Genomic DNA, 25,571 nt, shown 5'->3' with positions numbered 1-25,571 from the left:
TTTCAAATAATAAAAGCTTTATATTTAAGGATACATTTGAACATACACTGAGAAAATAAAAAGCAGAATTTAAACTTCATGAATATATGAAATAAAGATTTCTGAAATTAATCCTTTCTCTTACTCAGTGGTTCTCAATCTTCCTAATGCTGTGACCCTTTAATACTGTTTCTCATGCTGGGGTGACCCCCCAACTATAAAATTATATTGTTGATATTTTATAGCTATAATTTTGTTACTGCTATGAATCATAATATAAACACCAGATATGAAGGATAACTGATATGTGATTCCCCGCCAGGGTCAAGACCAACAGGTTGAAAAACCACTGATTATACCTTTAGGGTTTTTTCCTTGCTCTGGGCAGACTTTGATATGTATGAATGTAGTCTCTAGACTTTATAACTATCCTGAGATCCTTAAAATTCAATAGTTAAAACTTCTGGTGTTCAAGAAATTTGGTACTCAGACTCCCAAATATCAATTTCACTCTACTGGCCACCATTCATTTTCAGTGTGCTGTATCTTAGACTATTTTCTCTCAATACCAATGATTCATTTGAGAAAACTTTTCTATTTGCTGTAGAGCGCAGATGATGTACTTTTTCTTTTATAAGTAATTTTTAGTAATACACTTGGTTTAAGTTTTGTTATTTTTAACATACAGTGCAGTGCTGAAGAAAATTTATCCTTTAAAAGAATTGGACTCAAAATCCTTTTTGTATTCTATCAAAAGCTAACTAAGCAGCATGACTAGAATTGAGCAAGGCTGGCTAGAGCATGAAATAATATGACTGCCTAGAAGATAGAATACTTACCATCTAATGAGAAGGCATGGTGATAAGAAAAGTCATAATATAGTAATCAGATGTGTTGGCATTCACCTTTAGTCCAGCCCTCGGAGGCTGTGGAAGGATAATGATGAGTTTCAAAATACTGGGGGATAAACTGCTGTAGATTATCCTTCTTCATGACTTCACTTCTCATGGTTTCACTAGCCTGACATTAACTGTGGCTTAAAATATTAATGGAAAATCCTAGGAATAAACAATTCATAAGTGTTAAATCATTCATGGTTCTGAGTAGTGCAATGAAATGCCATGATAGCCCTCTTTGGCCCACCGGGGATTGGAATCATTTCTTCACCCGGTATCTTTCTACCCTAACATGGCACCAAGTAGCCTGCTGGAGGGCCACAGTATTTACTTGACTTTAGGAAATTTTCATATTAACTGATGTGTTATTTTGCCTGCTTTATAAATTAAAACTCTTCATACACTTGCATGCAAAGTAAAAATATATAATTTATATAATAACGTGGTGTGTGGTTTTTGATGTCAACTGAGGAGGTCAGGAAAGATAGCTGCCATAAATGCTGACAGAGGAACACAGAATTATCATTAAAACTTTATGTGTAAATAAAGAGCAATTGCATTACATCTTTAAAGGAAGACTTAAGTTATAAAGGAATAAAATGTCTATCATTATGTGGACTATATTTGTGAAATGGTTGTGAACTCGAGCGTTTTCTAAAGTCAGCAGTTTAAAAATATAGATGTCTATATCTTACTCTTGGAGCTCACTATCCCATAGAAATTAGGAATTATGTAACAGTTGAAGTTCTGACATGCTGAAGAATGAGGAAGTATATATTTCACTTGCATTATGAACTGACAACTCATTAGAATATAAAGAAAGTGGAAGTTCTGAAAATTGAAAGATGAAAATTATTAAATCCAGTATGGTGAATACGATAAGCCTTGTTCTAAAGATGGAAAACTAGAAATGACCTAAGAGAAACTATGTCAGCCTTCAGAAGATGGAGATCATGGTCAGCCTGGAGAAGATACAAAGAGGTGTAACTCTCATACTATGAAATGAGGTGCACCAAAAATAGCAATGTGTGTGATCGAAAGGGGGAGAGCAGAGGACGACATGTTTCCGAGAAGTTGAATTGGGGTGGGATGATGGAGAACATTCAGCTATGAAAGATTATGCTAAATCAAACCCAGGGGTGCTTCTGGATTTAATAGAAGTGTTCATGTCGGAAAAATAGTGCAAAGCAAATGTTCTTAAGTAGGCATTGTAAAGAATGGTAAGGAAAACCAAAGAAGTAAAGATTGAAAGGCACGTCTGACTCACAAAAAATCTTTCAACCATTTAGTGCACAATATTTTCCCATAGAGATAATTTTTAAAAGTCTTGGCTCACTTGGACAAGAAATACTGAGCTCTTTTTGTTATTACTTTAGCTTGCACAAACTACTGACCACAGAGTTACCTCAGACGTTCATTAGAAATTCCCAAACCCAGAAAGAGGAAGGCCCCAATAAAAACAAACACGCCAACCCAGACCTTTTGGGAGTTGCATTTTAAAGTGTTCACTTCCTGAGTCGAAGGAAGGCTTGTACTTTAGTTACAGAATAAGAATGCATGAAGTTTGAAAAGCAACATCGTTCAAATAATAGACCCATGCCCTTTCAGTCACCAGACTTGACATGCACCCGTGCTCATCTTGGGTCAAAAAATGTCACAAGCAAAACATATCCTATTTTTTACACAATAAATTAACACAGGAAAATTATTTTCCAGCAAACATTTTTGGAACAACTCTGATAGAACTTATTTTCCTGTTATTTCAGTACAGGGAGCCGGGGACACAGGTTACATTAATCATGAAACTGTTTTCTTTCTGCTACAAATAATTGAAGAAAAAAAAAATCCTTTAGAAAGAGTTCTTTTCTACATTTAGGTAAGGTCTGAACTGTAAGCTATTATAGGGTAAGTCTGTCTGTCACACGCTTGAATTCAACATTGCATGGTGCTGAATCAAAAGTATTTCTTTGCTTTGGAAAAGAATCCAGAGACCCACTCAATTCCAAATTTTCCTAAACTTATGTCTCCTCAAAACATAGATTGAAAAGCAGTTCGTTTTGAGCTATCAGAAGATACATGCTACTGGAAAATAAAAGGGGAAAATATCTATCCATCCACTCACCTGTTAAGAACACAGAAACTCTTATTTTCATGCCTAATGAACTTTAAGAACCATGTACAAATCCACTGTGGCATGAGTTAAGAATTTATTGCTACTTGCTCACATATAAATCTAAGAGAGCATCTTGGAAGACAGTTGTGTGATGTATGAGCCTGACCCTCTGCACCAACCTTACTACATTTTGTTTATGTTTTTTTTTACTTTAAATAAACATGAATATAGTCAATATCAATTAGTTAGGTATATTATTGATGTAATGTCTTCCTTCTGCTTTGTTTTATAAAGGACTTACCTACTAGCTGACCCCTATAGCAGCAAAGCTAAAATTACATATTAACTTCCTTGTAAATATGAGTGAAAGAGTTTTATATATCAAGAAATGTTTGATAGTAATGAAAAAATATTCTCACTTATTTCAAATTTTTCTCTATGCCTGTCTTTTTCTCAATACATTACCTAGTTAACAATAGTTACCTGTATAAAAGTTTATTTAAGTTATCAATATCCAGTCTGTCCTCTTAGTGAGAAAGCAACCTTAGTTATGATTTGCTTGGAGTATGTTAAAAAAATACACAGTTAAAATCCTATGCAAATATATGAAATGTTTTCCAGTAATGAGTAGTTTGCCTACTCAGCATTCTCGTAAGGAAAACACATACTGAGGTAGAGTCTTGAGCCTTGCACACATGAGGCAGGCTCACCACCACTAAGAGACTCTATCCTTAATTTCCATTTCCCAAGTTTTAGTTCAGCTTTTTTCCCCCTCACATACAATTGCCTTTATTGTTTTAAATGAGAGTTTTGAAAAACAGAGAAATCAGAAGAAATTTGGTCAAACTGATTCCATAATACAAATGTAGTACTGTATCATTTACACAGACAAATTAATGGACTACTAAAACAGAATTTAGCAATGAAGACGTCACCATTTTTACCTGAAAACGAAAGAAATATAATTTAAATGACATTTTTATTAGCATTATAAACTGTTTTAGAGCACATGAAGGATAGATGAATTAGAATTCAATATGTGAGCTGAAAAGTACTTTAAGAAACGTTTTCCAAAAAAATGGTAAAATTTAGTGTCCCTAGAATTTGTGCTCCTGCATTGTTATGTACTATCTGACCATTATTTACAAGGAGAGAGAAAAACAATTCCTGTTAATTATTTATTAATACTAAAATATTAATGAGCATTGCCAAGAGTAATGAGCTTTTGGATGATGAACTGGGTTGAACCATGTGGCAATGCAGCCAACACAGGGGCGTGTATTTAGAGAGCAGAACAAATGACTTAACATGGGCCTAAAAGCAGCAATCAGAAAAGGTTCATTTAACATAGAGATGGCACAAGCTTCAAGCAATTGCCTCTACTTAAGTAAGTGTGGGATTACAAAAGGCTATTTATTACAGTCCAAAGGGGCCATACAGCTTGCTCAAAAACCTTTGAAGAAATCCATCAGTCACAAAATCTTGCTAACTTCAGAAGCAGTAAAATTTGGGCAGACCCCAAAATTTCCTACAAATACTTTCATTACAAAAGTTCATACAATCCTCATCCCACTTTTCCTGGACCTGAATTATTTTTTTTTCTCTCTGGTACTTATAACGAGCAATATTAGACCTGGTTATTTTCCAAAACTACCTTGACATGCATTTTAATCATAATGAAGTATAATGTATTTTCACAAAGATATGGAATCAAATATAAGGCCTCCTCTGCTTAAACAGAAAGGGTTTCAACACTGACGTCTCTGAAATTATCTGTAAGTAGTTTGTGTTTTAAAGAAAAGCTTTCAAGTATGACAATATTCATGTGGGATTTCCCCTTTGTATTCTGTGAATACCACTGGTTAATAAAGAAACTGCCTTGGCCTACTGATAGGGCAGAACTTAGGTAGGCAGGGAAAACTAAACTGAATGCTGGGAGAAAAAAGGCATAGTAAGAGAGAAGCCATGTACCCTCCCTGGAGATGGACGCCAGAACTTTACCCGGTAATCCACAGCCATGTGGAGATACATAGATTACTAGATATGTATACATAGATACATATGTTGACATAAGTACATAGATACTAGAAATGGGTTAAATTAATATGCAAGAGTTAGCTAATTAGAAGCTAGAGCTAATGGGCCAAGCAGTGATTTAATTCATATAGGTTCTGTGTGATTATTTTGGGGCTAAGCGGCCGGGAACTAACTAGCAGCCTCCTTACAACATACTATGCTATTTGTGTTTTCAGCAAAATAATGAAAAACTAAAAAGATTTGCTTCAGCAGAGAAAGTATGGAAACTTCTCTATTGTTTACATAAGATTTAAATGTGGTTCCAAGAACATTCAGGGCTATATTTTTATTAGCACTTGGATTATGAATTTATTTTTTGTATTAGGGAAAGTAGAGACAAAATGATTCTTAAATTTTCAATATAGCTGCTAGCAATTTCTGCTATAAATGTTGAATATGTTTATGTCAATTATAATGAAAATGAAATATTTTGCTGTAAATTAACTTCGGGGCAGCAAAGGTAGGGGAGGAAGTCAATTTCCATTTAAAACAGAATATTGAAAAGATGAAGAGCAGGCCTGAAAGGTAAATGAATTCAATTGACTTAATTTCTCTTTTTGGAAAGATTTTTTTATTGATTTTATTGAGCTATACATTTTTCTCTGCTTTCCTCCTTCCTCCTCTCCCCTTCAACCCTCTCCTATAGTCTCCATTCTCCCAATTTACTCAGGTGATCTTGTTTTATTTTACTTCCCATGTAGGTTAGATCCATGTATGTCTCTCTTAGGGTCCTCATTGTTGTGTAGGTTCTCTGGGATTGTAAATTGTAGGCTGTTTTTCTTTGCTTTACATCTAAAAGCCACTTACGACTGAGTGTCTTTCTGGGTTTGAGTTACCTCACTCAATATGATGTTTTCTAGCTCCATCCATTTGCCTAAAAATTTCAAGATGACGCTGTTTTTTTTCTGTTGTGTAGTACTTCATTGTGTAAATGTGCCACAATTTTCTTATCCATACTTTGGTCAAGGGGCATTTAGGTTGTTTCCATGTTCTGGCTATGACAAATAATGCTGCTATAAACATAAGTGAGCGGGGGCTGGAGAGATGGCTCAGCGGTTAAGAGCATTGTGTGCTCTTCTAAAGGACCCGAGTTCGATTCCCAGCAACCACATGGTGGCTCACAACCATCTGTAATGGGTCCTCTTCTAGCCTGCAGGCATATATGTAAACAGAATATTGTATCCATAATAAATAAATATTTTAAAAAAAAGAATATAAGTGAGCACAGGTCCTTGTGATACGGTTTAGCATCCTTTAGGTAGATGCCCAAAATTGGTATTTCTGGGTCTTGAGAAAGGTTGTTCCCTAATTTCCTGAGATATTGCCATACTGATATCCAAAGGGGCTGTACCAATTTGCATTCCCACCAGCAATGCAGGAATGTTTTGTTTATCCCATTTCCTTCCCAGCATACGTTGTGATCAGTGTTTGGGATCTTGGCCATTCTCACAACTGGAAGATGAAATCCCAGAGTTGTTTTGATTTGTATTTCTCTCATGGCTAAGGATGTTGAGCATTTCTTTAAGTGTCTTTCAGGCATTTTTGGATTCCTCTGTAGAGAGTTCTATGTTTAGATTTTTTTTTTGTATTGGATTATTTGTTCTTTTGATGATGAATTTCTTGAGTTCTTTGTATATTTTGGAGATCAGTTTTCTGTCTGATGTTGTGTTGGTGAATATCTTTTCCCATTCTGTAGGATGCCGTTTTGTCTTGTTGACTATGACCTTTGTTTTACAGAGGCTTTTCAGTTTCAGGAGGTCCCTTTTCTGAGAAAAAAGTAAAAATAAAATAAACCGATGCTTTTATTCAAAAAGTAAAACCTACATTTTTCTTTAACATAAAATATTGTATTTTCACTCCCAGGCCACTTGGGATAGCAACGCATTCATTAGAGCTGAAGTTAATATTGGGATCTTACAAACAAAAGAAGGGGGAGAGTGGAAATGTACTGTAACAACTGAAGGGTACAAGTGATGGCTAAGAAGGAAAGCACTACTTTTAGGAAAGTTATAACTGTGCAAGGCACTTAGAGACAGGGAAAGTTTGAAAGAAAACCTGAATATAAAAGTTGTCATGTGGTGACAGAAGCATTTCATTAAGAACCAATACATGTGAATGCCTTTAATCCCCACTCAGAAGACAGAGACAGATAGATGAGTTTGAGGCCAGCCTTGTCTACAGAGCGAGCTTCAGGACATGCTCCATAGCTACAGCGAAACCATATCTCAAAAATCAAATAAAAAAGAACCAATATATAATCTAGTGATGTTCACTCATATGGGAAGAAAAAAAATCAAATAGTGCTTGATTTTGTAAAAATCGCTGAGAATTTATAGTTTCTTTTTCATCATTTGTGAGTATAATTTCAGTGGCTTGAAGCATCTAATATAGCTAAACAAACGAGGTTATAATGACAGAAAAGCCCTATGTTGGTCTTTCTTGGATGACATTAGAAAATTTTACTTTAAAAAGAAATAAAATAATATAGGTCCATCACTTATTTAATTTTTATTTAAATTATACATAGTGGTAACCAATGAATTGGTGAGGGCAAAACTGTCCATTTTTTGGATTAAGTGAAGTAATAAAAAAGGAAAGAATAAAACATAGCATTTTGTATGCTTCAGTAAATGAGGCTTCTGGACAAGGATGATATCATAAAAATTGCTAAAATAATTAAAATTTGCTTCTTTCATGATGAAATGACATCGGTAGCTACTGTATGTAAAACTCTCTGAGTTTTTATTTGTCGTTTATGCACCAATGCAGAGTGGTAGATTCCATTAGGGCAGAGTGGCATTGCTCCCAACAAGGCATTTCAGTTATCTTGTGAGGCGAGACTTGATATAAGTACCTGGGTGGACAGAACACATTTTTTCTTTTCACCAAGAGGAAATCTCTTCAAATGTATTTCCTGTTACGTTAGAAACAAAGGTGCCTGTATCATATCTGGCCTACATAAATGGGTTTCTATTACCATTTCCTGATTTGGATAACATATGTGGAATAATCATTAAATAAGGTATTTTAAAATGCATCTGTATAACTAACACATAGAGCAAATGTCTTTACATTTCTTATTACATTTTTCATAAGAAATGAAATTTAAAAATAGGATATTGGTTCCTGAATATGTAAGTTTATTTGTGGGATTTCTGTTAGAAGTCAGGATCTACTGTAATATGTTATGTATCATACTTCATGTATGCCCTGAATATTACCACTACCTATGGATATCATGGGACTCCTTGTGCATAATGGATTCCAGTCCACTTCCAGAGTTGCACATGAGAATGTTATCAATAAGAATGAGCTGAAGAATCTGGCATTAATAACTTTGCAACATTATAACAAATAGGTAGCCCTGATGTTTAGTTCCATGTTTTAATACATCAAGTATATTTCACTGCTTACATTATGGTAGTGGATTGAAAACATCTGCTCACTTGCCAGTAGTCCACAAGCAGCAGAAAATTTCAGCTCATTTTCTATAGGCTTTCATGCATCAGGGATGCAATCCAGCTGCTGGAGTAGCACAGGAGGCCAGATTAATGCTCAAGAGCCTTGGAAATGGAAAAGGAAAGAAAAAACAAAAAACCAATGGTAGACTCTGTGCTTGTCACTTTTCTCTGTGTTCTCCCACCCCTCACTCTCTCCTTCTTCGTCTGTTTACAGCTCCATCACCTGTCATGACAATTAAGAAAGATCGGACCTCCAGAAATAGTATTTCTTTATCATGGCAAGAACCTGAGCATCCAAATGGAATCATCCTGGATTATGAGGTCAAATACTATGAAAAGGTGGGGGAAAAGGTGTTACAAGGTTGGATTGGGTAGAGGAAATTCCTATTATCTCATGAGCTACAGACACTCATTCAAATAACACAATGATGCAGCTTATGAGTGGTGGAGTCCTGTTTATAACCTTTTTGTGCGACCTTCCTAATTTGTAGGTAGAAGGCATCTAGAAACCGTCTTTTCAATTCATCTTTTTTTTCTACATAAAATAGTTACATTAAAGATATCGCTTTCAAATGTAAGCCAGTTAGTAATGACAATAGACAGAAAATCTAAGTCTGTTCTCATCAAAACTCCTGCAATGTTAGCACTTTTATAGTTGTTCCTCAGATAGTTGATGCACATAAATATTAAAAATGTTAAGTAATAAAGGAAAAAAATTAGGCTTTAAAAATTGTGCTTGCATAAATGTAATATATATGTATTTATGTATACAATACATTTATTATAGCATGCAGACATTAATTTAAAAATAATTCCCAAATAAACATTTTGAATGTTTTATTAAAACTTTTACACAAGATCTATCTTCTTTCATGCTTACTTTGCTATAGGAAATAAATAGGGCCTGGTTCTGAGAATAAGAGCAATGATTTTTTTTTTAATGAGTGAATTAATGATGTAAAAATAAATTCAACTCTGTTCATTAATGTAGTAGCTCAGATGACATCTAAACAAACCTTTAGTTAATGGGTACCTGTAATTATGAACTAAAGAGACAGCTAAAATCCAAGTATAAACATGTGCCAGGATTCCCTGAAGAAGAGCAGAGTTGGATATAGGATACCTAAGGAATATTGATTGGCAAGTTCTTTTAGTCAGTCAGTTAACTTCTCCAAGATAAGGTGGCAAGCAACGAAGGAAGACAATTTAGCACCTGTATATGCACAAACTTAAAGAAAAGAAAGGAAAAGAAATATCTGTTTGATGACCATGTGAACACATTCAAGAAGGATAATAAACTTCTACAAATATTCATTTTGAAGCAGTACTTGATGAAATGAGCAGTGTAAGCCATGTAGAGCAATGATTCTCAACTTTCCTAATGCTGCAACCCTTTGCTACAGCTCTTCATGTTGTGCTGACTGCAACTTAAAATTACTTTATTTCAACTTCATAACAGTAATTATGCTACTGTTATGATTCATAATGTAAATGCAGGATATATAATGTAAATATCTGATATGTGACCCGAAAGCAGTACAACATCCAGATTGAGAACAGCTGCCCTAGACATAGTTGTGTTTAGGTAATACTTCTAGACGTTCATGTGAAGATATTCCAAATATTCACTTTTAATCAATTATAGTTAGTCCCATTAAATGGAATGTAAGTAGAGTTATACTGAGATGAAAATTTAAACTATTAAAATACTTTATTTTTGATATTTTAAAAATGAATATTTAAGTATTTCCTATTGGATATTCATGTGATATTTCTCTTCCACTTATCTCAGAAGATGTATTGTATTTATAAACTTAATATTAGAATTACTTTAAAGTTATGTAACAACTTTGATTTTGAAGAGACAGTATTTTCAGAAGTATATTATAGAATTCAAAAGAGTGAAACTTAATTTTTCCTGCTTTCTCTACAGAATATAAATCATGCCGTACAAATTAGACTGGTGATTTGTACCCAAAGAATGACATAACCAGCATGGCTTCTCGTAGCATCTTATACTTCCTGACATAATCTCAGATAACCTACTATGACAGCATGAGGAAGGTTAGGTGTTAACATGATTTCTTTTCTTACTTCAAAGCAGGAACAAGAGACGAGTTATACCATTCTGAGGGCAAGAGGCACAAATGTTACTATCAGTAGCCTCAAGCCAGATACTACTTACGTATTTCAAATTCGAGCTCGGACAGCAGCGGGATATGGAACCAACAGCCGCAAGTTTGAGTTTGAAACTAGTCCAGACTGTAAGTATTACTTTGGTTTTCTATAAGGAATGGGTGCTGCAAAAAATGCAAAATGCCTGGTCAAATATTTTTAACAATAACCCAAGTCATGAAGTAGAGGTGTATGGAGAGGACCTTTAGCAAATTGCATGCTCTTGTGTACGGGGTGTCATATTGCTGTGAGTGTATCTGTGTCCTTTCCTCTTCTACAAATTAACTTTATTCTAACACTGAAATTTTCTTTTAATTAACAACAATTAACAACTTTAACATTAGTTCTGGTTTAATCCTTAATACATCCAATATAAACTAGAGCAAATGACTTTCATATTTTTAAATGTGCATAGAGCATCATCTGCAGCCATGAGCAATTTAAATATACTATTCATTTCACTCAAAAGTGGACAAAATTTGTCAGAAATTGGAAAACATTTTTTCAATAACTTTACTTTTCCTGAACTGTACATATTTGTTATTTTAAAAGTTTTCTTCTATAATAGAATTGTTTCAAAGGTAGTTACCATTACTACAGTGCTAATACAAAATAAATATAATTAAAAGTTTTATTTAACAGAATCACAAATGCAACTGCACTTAATTGAGAGGAAATATAGATGTATGTATACAATATACATGTATGTGAGGCATACTTAAAAATTTGTTAATAGGACAAAAGTAGTGTATTATGTGGATAAGATTCTGTGGAACCAATAATTTAATGATATGGACTATTTTTCTATAAGAGATGATTCATTTTACTTCTAGTGAATAGGTATCATTTTAATTTCAATAGAAAAAACTCATATGCCACTAACATTTTCATACTGCCAAAGCCACAGTTATGAAAATTGACCTCAGAGCTGATCAAAGATCCACAGCAGTCAGGCCTGGATTATCCTGGAAAGAATGATGGGGCCCAGCACTCTCCTGAAGAGAAACCTTGTAATCTCTTCTGACTACTCTAATTTCCAATTTTTTTGGCACTTGCATTTTCTATTTTCTAAATATTTTTTGTCCAACTGTAAAATCACATTTTTACTGGTATGGTGTTATATCTATGCCTAGTAAAAATGCTCAAGGCTAATAACATGATCTGTATCATTCATGTATCCTAATTTAATAGTGCTGGGGTTCACCTCCTTGGGTAGTAATATTCATTTGCCTTCATGGATTCTAGAGTGTTAATTACATAGATCTGGGATGCTTCCACACTTCTGCTATATCAAAACAGCATTGATCCTGTTTAAATCTTTATTTTCCACATTAGTACATTAATCTCAGCTTGGGATAAAATGAGAAGAGCAGACCAACAGGCAACCCAATAACAAATGGTCAGCCCTGACAGCATATGCATAAATAGCCCTCTACAAACTGGGCATGCTATATTTGGAACTATATGCGCATCTGCATAAATGCATGCCACAACTCACAAATAAAAAAGGCTACGAATTTGAAAGAGGGCAAGGGGTAATGCATACGGGAGGCTTTGGAAGAAACAAGGGAAGGGAAAATATGTTAAAGACATTATAATCTCTAAAATAAAGGAAAAATGTGATGTGAGGAGAAAAATCAAAGAATCTGATTTGTGGGGAAGTGCATTCAAATGAATTCTTGAGAAATGTAATACTAATCAATGACATCAAGGTATAAATTATCTTCAAGAGCTAGTTCCAGCCGTGCGGTGGTGGCGCACGCCTTTAATCACAGCACTCGCGAGGCAGAGACAGGCAGATCTCTGGGAGTTCGAGGCCAGCCTGGTCTACAAAGCTACAGAGAAACCCTGTCTCGGAAAAAAAAAAAGCTAGTTCCAGGACAGGTCCCAAAGCTACAGGGAAACCTCTCTGAGCTTCTGGAATCTGCAGATCTTCTGAATGCATGAGTATAACTTTTATTAGACTCCTTGTGTGCATGAGAACATGAAGCATTTGTCCTTTGCTCTGGTAATTTCCCTTCATACCCTACCTTCCAGCCTTAGTCATACTGCTGCGAACGAAACTTGCCTTTGTCACTAAATAAATATATCAGGTTCAAAGGAAGATTCTTCCCAAGCTCATCTGGTTTCTTACGGGTAACTACCGGTTCACTATGTTCAGCCAGTTACTTCTGATTTATCCAGGGAGTTTCATATCAATATGGACAGACATAAAAAGACCACTGTATTCATATTTCATATGTAGACATGCAAGTAATGTTGATGATGTGAAAACAAAGTAATTTATTATTCAACCATAATACATTAATGAGAAATTAGGTAAAAAGTTATGAGGCGTGTGTCTTTTTCCTTTGAAACTCGGTGAATTTCCTCAGTAATAATTCTGATAGTTTCCTTTTCTTACATAAAAACTACTTCTCAGGTAAAAGCAGTATGCAAGATGATTTTATAGCCACTGTCATGTAGTCAGTCATGGTGATAATGTTTGTTCTTATATTGCTTTTTTTCAACCTCCCAGCTTTCTCCATCTCTGGTGAGAACAGTCATGTGGTGATGATTGCCATTTCAGCAGCCGTGGTCATCATTGTCCTCACCGTTGTCATCTATATATTGATTGGAAGGTGAGTTTACTTGGCTAAACTATTGACCTTAACTATGACCTTCTCATTGCCCTGAGTTGCTTTAGAATCTGAAGACTGTGTACTCAAAGAAGTCATTGAAAAGATTAGAATGTTTCTGTTCTAGTTCTTTTATTTTATTTTCATCCATCCTTCTTTCATGTTTATTTCTCCATTATTGTTTTAATTTTTGAGATTACATGCTTATAATATTTTCTTTCCTGTTCTCCCTCCAAAGACTCACATGTATCTCCCCTTCTCTGTCAAAGTCATTGTCTCTTCTTTTCATTGTTATTGAATGCATACAGGTTTATACATATATTCCCAAATACAACCTGTTTATATAATGCTTCTTGTATGTATGCTTTCAGGACTAACAGTTTGGTATTAGATAACCAATTGACGTGTTCTTCCCTTGAAAAGACTATTTCTCCAGCTCTCAGTCCTGTGTGTGTGAGGCTGAGGCCACCTGGCCTTTCTACTGTCTGACTGATCACATCTATTGGTATTGTCCTTGTCCAGTTCAGGTTTTAGGAGTCACGTTGATGAGACTTAATGGGTGTAATGTTGGACATTAGTCAGAGACATATTCCCGCAAAAAACTTCCCGATCTCCACTCGTTCTTATCCTCACCCTCAAACACAAAGCACTTCTCTTAGAACCCAGCTCCTAGTTTCCACCTTCTTTTTCCAATTATCCCCTCATTCTTCAAGTAACCCCAGATTTCCTTGACACCTTCTCACCCCAAACACTGGTAACAGGGCACAGCACTAATCATTACCAACGGAGACTTTACCCTTTATTCATTCCAACAGTAGTTGTTAAAAATACTATAAACACATTCTAATGCTATTATAAAAACTGAACTGGAGGTGTCTGCTCAGTGGGGAGGCAACTCTACATATCTCCTCATTAGGAGGCCTTCCAGGGTCCCCAGAAAGGGAGGCTTTCTGGGGAGAACTTAGAAATATAACATCAGTTAAGCTTTCATTAAATTATAGTTTCAGAGAAAAGCTTTATTTGGGGTCTTTACATAGTCTGAACATGGATAGTTCATTTATGTATTTGCTTGCTTTGTTTTGCCTCTAGGTTCTGTGGCTATCACAAGTCAAAACACAGTTCAGATGAGAAGCGTCTTCACTTTGGGAATGGGCACTGTGAGTTTCCAAACTCTGTTTTAACCTTTCAGCTTTAGCAGTAGTTGTTGATTTATGCCTGCCTGGATAAAAGAATTCTAAAAGTAGTCTTATGAGGGAAAAATGAGCAAATTGAATTTACTTTAGAAAAAGGAGGAAATCCATAGCTCTACATTAAGCAATTTTCCCATGACTACATTTCAGCGTATTTAAAGTGAAGGGGAACCTGTGGTTTATTTTCAAATAATGTCTGTCATGAGTCCCGAGAACTGTAGACAGCTCTGCATGCCTCAAATGAAAGCATATCTTAAACTTCTTCTTCCCAATTCTCTGCTGAAACCTAAATAGGAGCATTTTTCCCTCTCTTACCGGCCATGTCAATATAAACAACCATTTATGTGAAATGCCTTACTCCTTTTGTTACACCAACCAGGAAAGAGCTTTTAGAATAAACTGTTTATTTTGAAGTATGTGTCATCCAATTAGTAGGAAAGACAAGAATTTTCTTCCCAGTTTCTGCACCAACCAATTTAACCTCTAGTAATAGAAGTACACTTTTAGGTAAGAAAATGCATCTAAAAAAAAGATGTATTTTTATTTATTCCCTCTGATGTCTGCTTTTCCACACGAGTTTCATTCAGGGAGCAAACACTAATCATTGTCCTTCAGAGGAACGACAAGATCCCACGGAAGTTAGAAGAAAATCCAAGCTGATCCTCCCTTGCTCTGAAATATCTTCATAGAACTAATAATGAAGCCTTGCAAGCAAGAATTACTTTAGCATTTGCTGTGGCCTTTCAAAAATGTCTTCAGATGGATAGGATGCTGTTTACAAACATCTATTACAACACCTAAAAATTATCATTTCAGCTATAACTAATGTAACAAATTATTTCGTAGTTCACACGTAGAAAGCGAACAATAGATTAGAAGGAAGAGAAAAGGATGTTTATGAAGTTTATGTATGGAAACAGTGTAAGACTTTGTAGATACAGGAGTTTTATTCACTTCATTGTAGAGTTGCAATAAAATAATCATTCTATGATAAAAAACACCAACTTATTTCAATGCCACATTTATACAGGTTACTCTAACACAGGTGAGTTAGTTTACCAAATATACTTAGTGAATCGTCAAATTATAGAAGCGTGAACTACTGTTTCTTTGAAGTCTGACTGGCTGGGCCATTAGAATCTTTTGACCCGAATCTTGCTTAGTTAGAGGTGGATGATTATTGTGAATACTTTCTATACCAGAAAAGGCTGACTTAGCTATCAATACAAAGATCGTTAAGAATATGGACTATGATAAATATCTGTCATGAATTTTAAGTAGGCTCTAGTATTATACTCTTGCTTTTTTATGGCTGTGTTTCTTAAAACAATTTGTCAATGCACTATATCTTTAAAATAGACAAATTTTAACAAAGAAATGCATATTATCTCAGCTTTAAAATCATAAAGCAACTTACATGCATGTCATAGACTTTCTGCCTCTCAATACTACAGCTGGTTTATTTCAGACCATTTATTTGGTACTGCTTTAAAAAGCTCTAGCTATGAACTATTCCCTCAAGCCTTGTTACAAATCCTATAATGTTGCTTCAAAAGAAAAGAAATGTGTTTTGCCTTTTAAGATCCTGTCCCCTTGCCCTCAGTGCCTGGACATTTTTTGTTCATTTTTTGTTGACTTTTTTTCTTTTTTTTCCTTCTGTCCTTAGGGCAATTCATGCTGGTAAAATGGAAATGTAAATTATTGTGTTTGCACAGAATGAGCTGTAAAGTAGTGCAGCTTAACACGTGTGCATGTGTTTATTATCTGGTTTTCATGGCAGAGCCCGGTTACTCTGTGTGGTGCCCTTAATTATTGGTGTAAAGGGATTATTTGCATTGCAGCCCAAACCTCCTGGTTCCCAGAACATCAAGAGTGAGCAGTTAAAATTCAACAAAGTCCCTAGTGAAGAAAGCCTTTTACGCATGGGCGTGTGCTTATGTTTATAATTTTTCACCAGTGTCATGTGGACAGAAAATCAATTTACTTTATGCTAACTAATAGAAGTGAATGTGATTGATTTTGAGGCAAGAATGACTATCCAAGCTATATATTATTTAATGAAGCATGATTTTTTCTAGGCATGACTTTAAAAACTCAGTTGAAAACTTTTTAAACCAGCAGAGTATATATATATATATATAATTTTCAGTTATTGCATTTTACTAATTATTTCACATTTTTATAAATTCTAATGCCAGCAACTCTTCCTAAAATGAGTTTCATTCTTCAAATTTAGCAAGGTCAAACATTTCTAACTATTTAATAAAAATATTCAACTCTGTATTATGTTCAAAATGTTATTTTTTTTCTTAAAGAGGAAAACTAGATTCTTATACTATTCAAATGTAGAAGCAGATCAAAATATATCAGAGTCAGTAATTTGAAGTGAGTATTTAGATGTAACCAAAGTCTAACAAATGCTAAAATATTATAACCCATATTTACTCCCTGAAATATTATAGTAATTCAACATGTAATAGTTTTCCTTAGGCATGGTATCTTAGTATTGATTTGAGGAGCTATGTTAGTTTAATATGAAGAATAATAAATCTTCGTGTCAATTTTTTTGATACCATTAATTTTTATAGTAATAGAGTAATTGTTCCATGAAAGAAATCAGCCTTAAAGAAGAAATACACTATGGAATGCTAGGTTCACTGACTATTGTTCCACTTTGATGAAGGCTTACTTTCAGCACAATTACTGGCACTACTAAATACCCTATAAAGCCAACTCAAATGCCTGTTGGGTCTATGCAATCCTTAGCTATATGTCTGGGAAAGACATACTTCAATTATAAAGCAATTTTTGAAAATTACAGTGTCTGATTTTATTTTATTTTTTTAAATAAAAAAGGTGTCCTTCTACATGTAAGGGTTATTAAAGAAAAAGTTGTATCTTTTAAGCATCCATAGTTCATATTAAAAGAATATGATTCATATTATCAAAATTTAAATCATCTATAATATCAATTTATGTAATGTGACTATAAATTTTCATTCCTTAATATTGGAGTGTATTCATGGTTTGATCATATGTTCTTGTTTGAAAATTTTTCTTTTGGAGGAAGGTTGTTTGAAGATTCCTCAATGTGATTTTTTTTCAAATGTGATCATTTTTCCCAAATCACATAATACAAAATGATATCAAAAAGATTTATTTGAGGATTCTATGATTTTTTACAGAAAATCCATGAAATATTCACATTCAGAATATTCAATAATAAATATAGCATGAAGTTACATGTATGATTTACGCTTGAAAAAAACTTTTCAGCATAACTATAAGCTTATGAACAATGTTTATGTTGATTTTTAATTATGTGGAAAGGCACATGGGATTTTAGTCGACTGATAGTATGCTGGTATGCACATAAAATATACAGCTTAAACTCAAATTTTCAGTTGAGATAAGTGAACTCATTTGTGAGTAAATAAAACAATAGTAGTAGCTGGGGTGTGGTAGCATGTGCCTTTAATCAAGGCACTGGGGAAGCAGAGGCAGGTGGATCTCTGTGAGTTCGAGATCAGCCTGGTCACCAGAGCTAGTTCAAGGACAGGTTCCAAAGCTACAGAGAAACCCTGTCTAGAAAAACCCAAAACTAAAACAAACAAAAAACACAGTAGTGTCAGAGAGGTTTTGAGTTTAGAAATACTTTAATTACTCCATACTTAAGCCTTTCTTCTGCCTCCAGAGCATATCCATGTCTTTTGATTCACTCTCAGATAATAGATATTGGCTAGTCTAAGGACTCTAAATCAAAAATGTTTAGTAGCACAGAGGCATGACAGCTTGTGATGGTTATTACCTTGCCTACTCATGATCTTGTCATCTCCATCCTGAGATCTGCATTTCCATGCCCCCTTCCAGTGTTTTAGCAGAGAAAATACCTTAACTTGTTTCCTCTTTATATTATATAGTAGACAACATTTTTCCACACTTAGTACAATTTTTTTCAGATTTTTTAATATTATAGAGTAATATTTAGTAGACTAAGGGATAAAGGTGGTTTCAGCAAATAATATTATGAATTTCACTTTGTAAAATCATGCTTTTTGTTTTCTATAGTAAAACTTCCAGGTCTCAGGACTTATGTTGATCCGCATACCTATGAGGACCCTACACAAGCAGTGCATGAGTTTGCCAAGGAGTTGGATGCCACCAACATATCTATTGACAAAGTTGTCGGGGCAGGTAATTGACATGTCCATAGCTCTCCTAACAATAGCTTGCTAATCATGAGCTCACTTATCGAGGCTTATATGCATTGCTACGGAGACAGGCATTTTCTGATTTCACGATCAAAGACGGGTAATAAAAAAGGCACCATTTAGTGGATTGCAGTGATTTCAAAGGTGCCAGACTTACAGACTCTCAGACCACGGCTGCCTGTTATTTATTGAATTCCAGGGACAGCAGTGGCAGTGGCTAATGGCTGATCGTGTGTCACAAATCTACTTGCCTAAATGGGGACAGCAGAAAAAAAGTGAGTCTCCTGCTAAACAAGACTAGTAATTGTAAAGCTTGATTTTCGTTTTAAAACCCTCTTTCAAATTCAAATAAGCAACAATCAAAAATAACAGACTGGCGCATTTGTCATAAATGCGATGTGCCTGTTTTGAAGGAATGTTTTAAATAATGTGAAGTACGTGATTTTAACATCCATCTCATAGGTTTTTACACGAATAGTCCCAAAGTCCTCCGGAAGTGGGCAGATGACCCCATGCAAGCAAAGAACCTCTTACTCTTGTTTTACATTCCAAGTTATGGTGCAACTCGTATAGCCCCCATATCTGCAGTTACATATTCTAACTTGAGTTCAGATAGTCAGTTGGATATTCAAATATTGTTCCTTCATTCCTCCCATCCCAAGAAACACTGTAGGTTTTGACTACGGCTCAGAAACAAGGGCTAGTTCTTCCAAGCTTCCGTAAATGGCTTTGTCAACATACAGCTTAAGTCATTGCTTTGGAAACACTGGAAAGCTTTTTCTTAAAATAAAGTGAAGTAAGGCAAGGTTAAAACTTCCTAAAGAGTTGGCAAACAATTTGCTGTGATGTAGCCTGCCAGTCTGTAGGATATTCTGCCATTTTCTAGGTAAAAAACACTTATTTGGCAAAAAAAGTAAGTAAGTAAGTAAATAAATAAATATGAGATTCTTTCTACCTTCTTTCTAATGAGTACAAAGGGCACCATACTCAAGAAACTTATAGCAACATAAGACCACAAGCATAGAAAATTATCATAGACTTAACTCAAAAACATGTCAAAATGATCTCTTTCTGGTTACAACAAGATTATCTTTTAAATATGGTTCAATATAGATCTAATAATCTGTAAAATAATGGGAAGAGACATTCTTGTGAAGCAATATTTTCTAGCAATCATGACTGCCATGGAGGCAGAGAACTAAATGTAATAGATGTCTGCTCAGAGGGCGCTTGATGTACCTATTGGAAGAGTGATAGGTAAATCTTATCAGTAAGCTGGTAGGCTCCTAAGAGTTGAAGGATGTTTTATATCAACTACATTGGAAAGTTTAAAATTCGGCAATATTTCATGTTCACAATTCTTAGAACACTTGCACTTTAAGACAGCTTGATGGAGAACATACAGTCTAAGCAAACATTTCTTCAGTGAGATTTTAGATAAAACTTGCTATGCTTCATTTGATATTGTTATATTATTGTTCTCCTCCCAGAAGCCTAGAGAACTTTATAGCAAGTGTGTCAATAGTACAACAAACCAATACTCCAATAAAATGAATTGGTAGCAGATGCTTACCCTCTCATTTTCAGTGAGCCTAAGTACACAGCCAATTTGGCCCTCACAGTAAAAATGGAAGAGTTTCAGACATCTGAAATTAATCCAATGTTAAACCCTTATATCTGTGTTTGCCTGTTGATAACCCTGAAATAATGTTAGCTATTAGAATAAGGAATGCAATGTCTGATAGATGTTTCTCTCAATTTTCCTCTTGTAGTTTCATGATGTTGTGATTTAAACCATGTCGAGATCCTCAGCCAGTCCATGAATATCCTGGGAATCCCTAGGCAATTTTATATTACTATCTTCCAATTTTATATTACTAACTTCCAAGCAAGTTTTAGCTTGCAAACATGGAAGTGAAAACATATATACTTTCATGGAAATAGTTGCTCTGATTTGATGATTTGGTGTCTCTGTGTGCATGTGTGCATTTGTGTGCATACATGTGTGTGTTTGCGTGTGTGTGTTTGTGTGCATGTGTAGTGTATACCTATGTGTATAGGTGTCGTCACATATGCCTGTACCAATTGAAGGAGGATGTTAACTTTGGATATTTTCCTCTATTGATCTCTATTTAAATGGCTGAGATATAATCTCTCATTAATCTGGAGACCTAACTGTGCCCAAGACCTGCTCTTGTCTCTACCTCCACCCAGCATGAGGTTGCAGCTTTGCACCACTATACCTGACTTTACCCTGGGTGCTAAAATTCTGAACCCAGAACCTCATGTTTGCGAGCAAGCACTTAACTAACTAAGCCACCCTCTCAGCACCATGAATCTGTAATTTCTTATTATATTTTATTGATCTTTCATATTGTAATAGGTGAATTTGGAGAAGTTTGCAGTGGTCGCTTAAAACTTCCTTCAAAAAAAGAGATCTCAGTGGCCATCAAGACCCTGAAAGTAGGCTACACAGAGAAGCAGAGGAGAGACTTCCTGGGAGAAGCGAGCATCATGGGACAGTTTGACCATCCCAACATCATCCGGCTGGAAGGAGTTGTCACTAAAAGTAAGTAAAATCACAATGTCTGATTTGTTTATGCTGAGCCGATATTGCACAAACTAAATACAATCTTTGAAGAATTTTCATATCACAAGCAGCTTGGTTGTAACTGAAATTCTGACAAGGATGAACATACATTTTTTTGTGGCAATAGATTGATTGGCAGTGCTGTTCTATATCAAAGAAACCGTTGACTTTTGACCTTAGTCTCTTTTTTTTTGTTTTTTTTTTTCTTTTTTTTATTGATAAAAGAAGAATAAAGAAAAAAAAAACAAATTTCCACCTCCTCCCAGCCTCCCCTTTCCCTCCCCCTCCTCCCACTCTTCTCCCCCTCCTCCCACTCTTCTCCCCCTCCTCCCACCCCTCTCCCCTTCCCCCCACTCCTCTCCCCCTCCCTCTCCAGTCCAAAGAGCAGTCAGGGTTCCCTGCCCTGTGGTAAGTCCTAGGTCCTCCCCCCTCCATCCATATCTAGGAAGGTGAACATCCAGACTGGCTAGGCTCCCACAAAGCCAGAACATGAAGTAGGATCAAAACCGTGTGCCATTGTCCTTGGTGTCTCATCAGCCCTCATTGTTCGTCATGATCAGAGAGTTCAGTTTTATCCCATGCTTTTTTTGGTAATAGTCTTGAAAGATCGTCTTGAAAAGAATTGCCTTTAATCCCAGCACTCGGGAGGCAGAGGCAGACGGATCTCTGGGAGTTCGAGGCCAGCCTAGTCTACAAGAGCTAGTTCCGGGACAGGCACCAAAGCTACAGAGAAACACTTTGTCGAAAAACCAAAAAAAAAAACCAAAAAGAAAAAAAGAAAGAAAGAAAAGAATTGCAGAGGACAGTCTTGTTCTCAGAGTAGCAGGATAAACAATGGCTGGATTTTGAAGGAACTCCCAACTAGCTGTCTTTTCTTATATTACTCACCAGCCTGGTTTAAGCTCTCAGATCTTTGCCCCCTTGTTCTCTGCCTGCCTGTAGGAAAATTATAGGAATCTCGGGGATGCTTCTAAGACATAAGGTTGGAACTCAGAGGAGACCCAGACCTTCTCTGTTTCTCGGTGGATTTCAGGTAGTTCTGACCTAGGCTTCCAGGTGCATCCCTGGCTGTGCTGGGAAACCCCTGGCTCTGAGCCATCACAGAACTCTGGATTTATTTCCATGATGATTTCTTCAGCCAGGCCAAAGGGATCCTGTGAGGCTGATCTGTGATTATTGGCTCCAGTCCCAAGGAAAACCTCTTGAGAACACACAGGGAATTTTTTTTTCTCAAGATTTTGAAGCACAGGGCAAAGAATAAGTGAAATTGGCAACAGACTCCATACAGTGAATGACAACATAAGGCAGAAAATTTGGCATCCTTCGGGGGCTAATTCGCTGGCACCACATTTCCATACTCTGTGGTTACCAACAGACATTCCTTGTTACATTGAGCACATTGTTATTTTTCTGTAACATTACTTGTTGTTCTTTCCAAGTGGCACTGATACCTTCCACCAATTTAGTGGAACTATAAATGTATTTCCTTTTGCACAGCATGTGGCATAATTAATGAATACTTTGATTTTCCTGTGAGTTTCCATATGAAATAAATAAAGTTAAGAATTTAACAAGGAGCCAGGAGGTGGTGGCACATACTTTTAATCCCAGCACTTGGGAGGCAGAGGCAGGCAAATCTTTGTGAGTTCGAGGCCAGCCTGATCTACAAGAGCTAGTTCCAGGACAAACTCCAAAGCTACAGAGAAACCATGTCTCTAAAAAAACAAACAAACAAAAAAGCAATTTTATAATTTGTAATAATTTAAGTATGCACAACATAACCATCTTAAATCTTGTAGATGCTTATTTCTTGTCCCTGTGGTCTTAGTTATCTGTCCATATTACCAGTAATACTGAAATAGTCACGATGAAAATATTTTGTCCTAACAATTAATTAAAACATTAATAATAGAAGTGAGGATTATGAAAATGAGTGGTTTTATTTATTCCTTCAGGAAAAGAACACAGTGTTTTAGATGTACAAGGTCACATATCATTGGATTTTCAGTGTTGTTTAAGCATTTAATGTTCATGGTAACATCTTGATGAAGCAGTTGCTCTGTTGGTCTGGAGCCCAACCGGGAAAGTCAATCCACGTGGACTTACACAGCTCTTCTCCTCAGTTTCCGCTGTTCTCGTTCCTTGTTTTTTCGTGAAGAGCTGGTTTTGACTTCGTATTGCTGTACGCTTACCTTGTCACAATCACCTGCTGCATTAGAACTGATCACTTCTCTTTTACATTTTCGTGAAGGACCATATATGATAAGGTTCTTTTCTAGAAGTCACTACAGAATTGAGAAATACAGTTTTCCATCTTAACTCTATCCCCAAATAAGGGGGAGAAACCTGTTTTCATTATCTTCTTTTAGTATGGATTTTCTCTATGTGTGAGTGAGTGAGTGTGTGTGTGTTAGGACACATGTGTGTCATACCTAGAACATTTGAGAGGTCAGAGACAACCAAAGAATCTAATTCTCATCGTTCACCATGTGAGTCCTTCAGACCTAACTCAAGTCATCCAAACTGGAGGCAAATGCATTTTACCTGCTGAGCTAGCTCACCAGCCCGGGACTCATGTTATATTCTTATATAACACCTTCTCTTCTATTTCTTTATTGATGAAAATATTTCTAAACATCCTCCAGAGAAAAGCACCATTTCAACTTCCTAAAACTTTTGCATTCATTTGTTACTGCTGAGCCCTAAAACAAGGGACTGGGTAGATGACTCAGTGGTTAAGAGCATTTGCTATGCACACATAAAACCTCCCATGGAATAATCAGAATCCATGCCAACAAGCATGACCACATGTTCCTCTGACTCTAGTGCAGAACATGAAGACAACAGGAGGATCACTGTGTTTGCTGGGCATTAAGTGGAGGCACCAGGTTTCTCGAGAAACCCTGTCTCAAGGGAATGAGACACAGAAAAATAGAGAATAGCAGATATCCTCCACTGGACCAGGCATGCGTGTGCACAGTTCTATCTGCCACACTCAAAAACTAACTAATTAACTAAATAAATAAATGAAAAATTAAACAAGACAACCCTAACCAGATAAAACATCTCAGAGATGATAGGGATGTGACTAAATTTAGTCTTGGACTGAAACAGGTACTTAGTTTTCCCGTGTGTCGGGAATCAAAAATGTATGGATTGAAAAAAGTGGCAAACATGTATATATATGCATATATATAGACACATGTAAAAACAATCAATGAAAAAAAAAGCCACAAATTTGAAAGAGAACAAGAAGGGGAATACAGGAAGGAATAAAGGGAGAAAAGTGAAAATGGAAATAATGTAATTATAATATCAAAAAATAAAAAGTAATGTAAAAGTCACAAATCAATAAACAAAGAAATGGAGAGAAGAGAAGGAAAGTAACGGAAGTGAATGAGGAGAGAGCAGCATATTTTCTGTTAATAGGTTTCCAATGTGATTCTTTAATCGATTTTAATTTTCACAGAAGTTCAATTATGTAACTGATTTCTTCAATCACAGAGTGATGAAGAAAATGTTTACTTTTAGGCTGAGCAGAATCCTCACAATTTTTTCAGCACCTCCATTCAAGAGAGAGTGAGTTAAAGTCACCGTGAAAAAGAATGCTCCTGCTCAAGTGACGCTAGTGGCCAGGTTCCATTCTTTCAGCAACAGGCATTGTTTCCTTTGAGTCCAGTGAGATGAGGTAATAAAAGTAACCTGTTCTGCTGAGACATAAGAACATGTTTACTGCATTAAGAGTTCCACAAAACAGTGAATATTGAGGGAAATTTCCTTTACATCTAAAAATAGAAACATACTTTGAATTAAAATAACCCCAAAAAACAACAACTACATTGAAAACATCTAAAATGGTCTCCAAGACAAAAACATAGGAAAAAGTAAACATATTTCAATTCAAAGAGATGTTAAAAATGCAGGTAGCGTATGTTGAGCTTCTTCCTCAAGTCTGATTCTGGAATGCTCTGGTGTGGATTACAACTACCTCCTTGGAGTGAAAGTTCTAAATACGCCGTATCTCTCTGCTCAAATGAGAACATGAGCAGCTGCCAAGCCCACTCTATAAATGCAGCCGCCGTATGCACTGTAAACATAATAGAGTAGTCGGGTTAGAATTCGATCGTGAGCTCCTCAGTGGTATATTTAAGGGCTACAAGTCTATCACTCTGCAACGGCGGAGGGAAATATAAACTTTTTTGGTATCAACTTAATATGTTTCATTTACTACAAAATAGAGCTAATCTGCCTCTCAAAGTTAG

General features: G+C 35.7%; 1 protein-coding gene across 2 annotated transcripts in view; it reads left to right on the top strand.

Annotated features, from left to right (window-relative positions):
- Nucleotides 1–25,571, top strand: part of Epha3 (EPH receptor A3) — a 294,989-nt gene that overhangs the window by 228,447 nt on the left and 40,971 nt on the right. The window contains exons 6-11 of one of the 2 annotated variants that reach the window (XM_075951454.1): nt 8,740–8,864; nt 10,630–10,789; nt 13,219–13,321; nt 14,408–14,475; nt 18,577–18,702; nt 21,103–21,288. In XM_075951454.1, coding sequence (XP_075807569.1) covers nt 8,740–8,864; nt 10,630–10,789; nt 13,219–13,321; nt 14,408–14,475; nt 18,577–18,702; nt 21,103–21,288 — 768 coding nt within the window. Of the gene's footprint in view, nt 1–8,739; nt 8,865–10,626; nt 10,790–13,218; nt 13,322–14,407; nt 14,476–18,576; nt 18,703–21,102; nt 21,289–25,571 lie in introns of both variants that reach the window. The other variant, XM_075951387.1, reaches the window with a different exon arrangement.

This window comes from Microtus pennsylvanicus, chromosome 1 (genome assembly GCF_037038515.1).
Source record: "Microtus pennsylvanicus isolate mMicPen1 chromosome 1, mMicPen1.hap1, whole genome shotgun sequence".
NCBI classification, from domain to species: domain Eukaryota; kingdom Metazoa; phylum Chordata; class Mammalia; order Rodentia; family Cricetidae; genus Microtus; species Microtus pennsylvanicus.
The sequence above is the reverse complement of the archived record's forward strand: the minus strand, read 5'-3'. Positions and strand labels throughout refer to the sequence as shown.